General features: G+C 44.0%; 1 protein-coding gene across 1 annotated transcript in view; it reads left to right on the top strand.

Moving 5' to 3' along the window:
• SALL3 (spalt like transcription factor 3) overlaps window positions 1-3,969 on the top strand; it is a 19,872-nt gene extending 15,903 nt beyond the window's left edge. Inside the window, exons 2-4 of the mRNA XM_075495611.1 lie at window positions 1-1,949; window positions 2,166-2,506; window positions 3,494-3,969. The exon at window positions 1-1,949 is cut by the window's left edge and continues 988 nt beyond it. Coding sequence (XP_075351726.1) covers window positions 1-1,949; window positions 2,166-2,506; window positions 3,494-3,925 — 2,722 coding nt within the window. The 3' untranslated portion in view covers window positions 3,926-3,969. The remainder of the gene's footprint in view (window positions 1,950-2,165; window positions 2,507-3,493) is intronic.
• Window positions 3,970-5,000: the final 1,031 nt, after the last annotated feature.

Raw genomic sequence — 5,000 nt, 5'->3', positions numbered from 1 at the left:
GCCCCAGAATGCTTCGACTCCGCCTTCAATAGGACATGGAAGCCTCACTTCAGTGTCCAGCCTGCCAAACCCACTTCTACCTCAGAGTTCATCAAATAGTGTGATCTTCCCCAATCCGCTGGTTAGCATCGCTGCAACAGCTAACGCGCTAGATCCTCTGTCCGCCCTTATGAAGCACCGCAAAGGAAAGCCACCAAATGTGTCAGTGTTTGAACCCAAGTCAAGCTCTGAGGATCCCTTTTTTAAACATAAATGCCGATTTTGTGCCAAGGTCTTTGGAAGTGACAGTGCTTTACAAATTCACCTCCGCTCACATACAGGTGAAAGACCTTTTAAATGTAACATATGCGGAAACCGCTTTTCCACAAAGGGCAACCTGAAAGTTCATTTTCAGAGGCATAAAGAGAAATACCCTCATATTCAGATGAACCCTTATCCTGTTCCAGAATACCTCGATAATGTGCCCACCTGCTCTGGAATCCCCTATGGGATGTCACTGCCCCCTGAAAAGCCGGTCACAACGTGGTTAGACAGCAAACCTGTTTTACCGACTGTCCCAACTTCCATTGGGCTCCAGTTGCCCCCCACTATACCTGGTGTGAACAGTTATGGAGATTCTCCAAGTATCACTCCTATGAGCAGGTCACCCCAGAGGCCTTCTCCTGCCTCCAGCGAATGCACTTCTCTATCCCCGAGCCTCAACACTTCTGAGTCGGGCGTTCCAGCATCTGCCGAATCCCCACAGCCCGTTCAGAGTGGCACATCTCTGACCAAGGCAGAACCTGTCACTCTGCCTCCCACGAGCACGCGGCTTGGGGACCTTTCTGCAGGTGGGCAAGTTTCCACAGCTTCCACGTCTTCAATTCCTACTGCTGTTACGGACAGCAGCATTGCAACAAGCCTCCCAAACCCTGTGCTTCCAGCAGGTTCTGACCAGTTTAAGGCAAAGTTTCCATTCGGTGGTCTGCTAGACTCTATGCAAACGTCAGAAACCTCAAAACTACAACAGCTAGTGGAGAACATTGATAAGAAGATGACAGATCCAAATCAATGTGTCATTTGTCACCGTGTGCTTAGTTGTCAGAGTGCTCTCAAGATGCATTACAGAACGCATACGGGAGAAAGACCATTTAAATGCAAAATTTGTGGACGTGCCTTTACTACGAAAGGCAATCTAAAAACACATTTTGGAGTTCATCGAGCGAAGCCACCACTTAGAGTACAGCACTCGTGTCCTATTTGTCAGAAGAAATTTACAAATGCGGTTGTTCTTCAGCAGCACATTCGTATGCATATGGGCGGGCAAATTCCAAACACGCCGCTACCAGAGGGCTTCCAGGACGCCATGGACTCAGAGCTTTCCTACGATGAGAAGAATGTTGACACGCTGAGCAACTTTGATGATGACATTGATGAAAATTCTATGGAAGAGGACCCGGAGCTAAAGGACACAGCAAGTGACTCATCCAAACCCCTTATCTCTTACTCTGGATCATGTCCTTCTTCACCACCTTCTGTGATCTCCAGTATTGCTGCTTTGGAGAATCAAATGAAGATGATTGATTCTGTCATGAACTGTCAGCAGCTGACCAGTTTAAAATCCATAGAAAATGGATCAGGGGAAAGTGACCATTTGAGCAATGACTCCTCATCAGCTGTTGGTGATCTTGAAAGCCAGAGTGCAGGCAGCCCTGCAATGTCAGAGTCTTCTTCCTCCATGCAAGCTTTGTCTCCTGTAAATAGCAATAGTGAAAGCTTCAGATCAAAGTCCCCAGGTCTCAGTAACCAGGAAGAGCCACAAGAAATACAATTAAAGACAGAAAAACCAGACAGTCCACCACCCGCAACTGAAAATGGAGGCGCATTAGATCTGACATCCACCAACCCGGGAAGACCAGTCATCAAAGAGGAGGCTCCTTTTAGCCTGCTGTTCCTGAACAGAGAACGTGGTAAGTTTAAAAGTACTGTTTGTAATATCTGTGGCAAGCCTTTTGCTTGTAAGAGTGCATTGGAAATTCACTACCGCAGCCATACTAAAGAACGTCCATTTGTTTGTACAGTCTGCAGTCGTGGGTGTTCCACTATGGGTAATTTAAAACAGCACTTACTGACGCACAAATTAAAAGAGCTGCCTTCTCAGTTATTTGAACCCAACTTTACTCTAGGTCCCAGCCAAAGTACTCCTAGCCTGGTCACCAGTACAGCGCCTACCATGATCAAAATGGAAGTGAATGGTCACAGCAAGCCGATCTCTTTGGGTGAGGTTCCCTCGCTTCCAGCTGGAATCCAGGTTCCTGCTGCACCACAGACAGTGATGAGTCCGGGGATCACCCCTATGCTGGCACCCCCCCCTCGCCGGACTCCCAAGCAGCACAACTGTCAGTCATGCGGAAAGACCTTCTCCTCAGCAAGTGCACTGCAGATACACGAGCGCACCCATACCGGTGAAAAACCGTTTGGTTGCACAATCTGTGGTAGAGCTTTTACCACAAAGGGGAATCTTAAGGTAAGAGGTCAAATAAAACCATGAAGGCTCGGGGGGGGTTAAGGCACTGTGCTTGAACTCAGCAGGTTTTACTGCTAAGTGTTTGTCCCAAAGACAGGAGAGGAGGTAGCTTCAAGGAAATGCTTGCTGTATAGTGGTGGTTATTATGCTTCCACTGTGTTGAAGATAGGGACTGGAAAGCGGCTGTGCAATGATGCGAACTTTAAAACTGGTTCCGGGTGTACGTGCACGCACATTGTCGTTCTCCTGAGAGACATGATGGCACACGCAGTCAGCTGATGGACGTGTTCTGGCAGTTCTTGTGGATCATCAGTGCAAAATAACATCGCTATAAACCAGAAATGCAGAGCTTGCTCAGCTCCTTGGGTGCCTCTCAAATTTCCATTTTCTATCCTCCTTTGCAGCCATTGCAGACTAGAAAGCTGTTTTCTCACTGATTTACAGCGGGTTACTACAGAATTGGCACCTCTTATTCCCGCAGTCTGGTTAACCATCAGGACACAGCCTGGGGAATACATTTTTAAAAGTCCTTTTTTAAAATTTTAAATTTAGCAAAATAATCGATGTCTGTAACATGAGATAAAATGTTACGAAAATAGACAAGATGTAAAAAGGGGAAGGGCAGAAAAAACCGCCCATCGCCTAGTACAAGCAATGCCCTTGGTAATCTTCAGCATGTGAGGGCTTCCGGCTAGCATGTGAAATTGTCTAACCTAAGGGGATATGTACTCTTTATTCTTGTGGCACTGCATTTGTTTTCACTGAGAAGAAACAAATGCATGTTGAAAAATTACTCTGGAGCTGGGTTTTCTTTGTATAGGTTGACTGGGCCTTAGAATTGTGTCTTAACTGGAATTGATATGTTTTCAATGCAAATTAAAAGGCATTTTTTTAAAAAGCAGACAATACTGTAACAGCATTTCAGGCCAGCCACCTCACCAGAACATGCTAACTTGGGGGTGCTTCTTGTCCCCGTTTGCTCCGCAGGTTCACATGGGAACTCACATGTGGAATAATGCCCCCGCACGCCGCGGCCGCCGCCTCTCTGTGGAAAACCCCATGGCTTTGCTTGGTGGTGATGCGCTCAAGTTCTCCGAGATGTTCCAGAAGGATTTGGCAGCTCGGGCCATGAATGTTGACCCCAATTTTTGGAACCAATACGCTGCAGCTATCACTAACGGACTTGCTATGAAGAACAATGAAATTTCTGTCATACAGAACGGAGGCATTCCCCAGCTCCCAGTAAGTCTAGGCGGAGGCGCCATCCCGCCTCTAAGTAACCTCACCAGTGGCATGGACAAAGCTCGCACGGGCAGCAGCCCTCCCATTGTCGGTCTGGACAAAGCAAGTTCTGAAACGGGAGCCAGTCGTCCATTCACCAGATTTATTGAGGATAATAAAGAGATTGGCATAAATTAAAAGCATTCATTCCGAATAACTGTTGGACCGCTACTCAACACACTTGTCCTGTTCCATGTACAGCTTTTGAAGCTAAGCATTAGTTTCCTGACCTAAATGCATAGGTTCCCTTTAAAGTTTTACCCATAGCAGAAATACATAACTTTGTGGCTGCTGAAAAGTTGTCTTGCAAGATCTGCATGGTACTTCTTTCAACAGTGAGTTTGACTGTTACTGAGAACTTTGAAACCTTTTAATTTAACAGAAAACAAACAAACAAATCATGGGATAACTTCATTAGAAACAGAAAGAGGCTAGTCTACGTCCACGTTGCTTCTTACAAAACTTACTATCACCTGAAAAAGGGGGGCTTCATAATGGCATTCTGTCACACTTATTTGCTGGTTTTGTTCAAATTAGTTAGCAACTTGGACTATGTTTTTAGGAATCTTATCTTAAATAAGTGATTTAGTACCCCAATGCTGTGTATTATTACAGTATCCTTGTCTGTAGTATTTATAATGTTAAGATTATGCGGGTAACAGACAATATTAGCCCCAAACTTAAATGAAGCTTTTGTACTGCAAAATACATCTGGCTATGTGATTTTTCTTTTCTTTTTTTTTTTTTTAAAGCAGGTTTTGTTTTACTATAAGTGGTTTATTTCAATGCAGACAAAATTGTGATGTTTTATTGGGAAAGATAGCATGCTTTTCATGTGCAAGTACCTGTCAGTAACAAACCTTTTTTTATTTAAATATTTGTAGCTGCTATGTGGACAGTTGTTCTATTAAATGAAAAAAAAATGTAGTGTGGACTTTAGCTCAATGATTGGAAAACAAGTTACAGACAAACCTTAGCACCATAAATTATTCACAACATTATAAACAGTTGTGAGTAAATACTCCATGTTATCAAAGCTGTACAATAAAAAGGTAATGTTTGTATAATGTGGTTGCAAACTCTTAATTTATACTATTGCACTTTTAGTATTTTGTATTAGGGAGGTTTGTCTATAATTTGAAACTGAACAAAGATGTAAACTATTTTATTAATAGTACTTTGACTTAAGGAATAAGGAGGAGAACCCTGTTGC

Source organism: Mycteria americana, chromosome 2, assembly GCF_035582795.1.
Source record: "Mycteria americana isolate JAX WOST 10 ecotype Jacksonville Zoo and Gardens chromosome 2, USCA_MyAme_1.0, whole genome shotgun sequence".
Lineage (NCBI taxonomy): Eukaryota > Metazoa > Chordata > Aves > Ciconiiformes > Ciconiidae > Mycteria > Mycteria americana.
The sequence above is the reverse complement of the archived record's forward strand: the minus strand, read 5'-3'. Positions and strand labels throughout refer to the sequence as shown.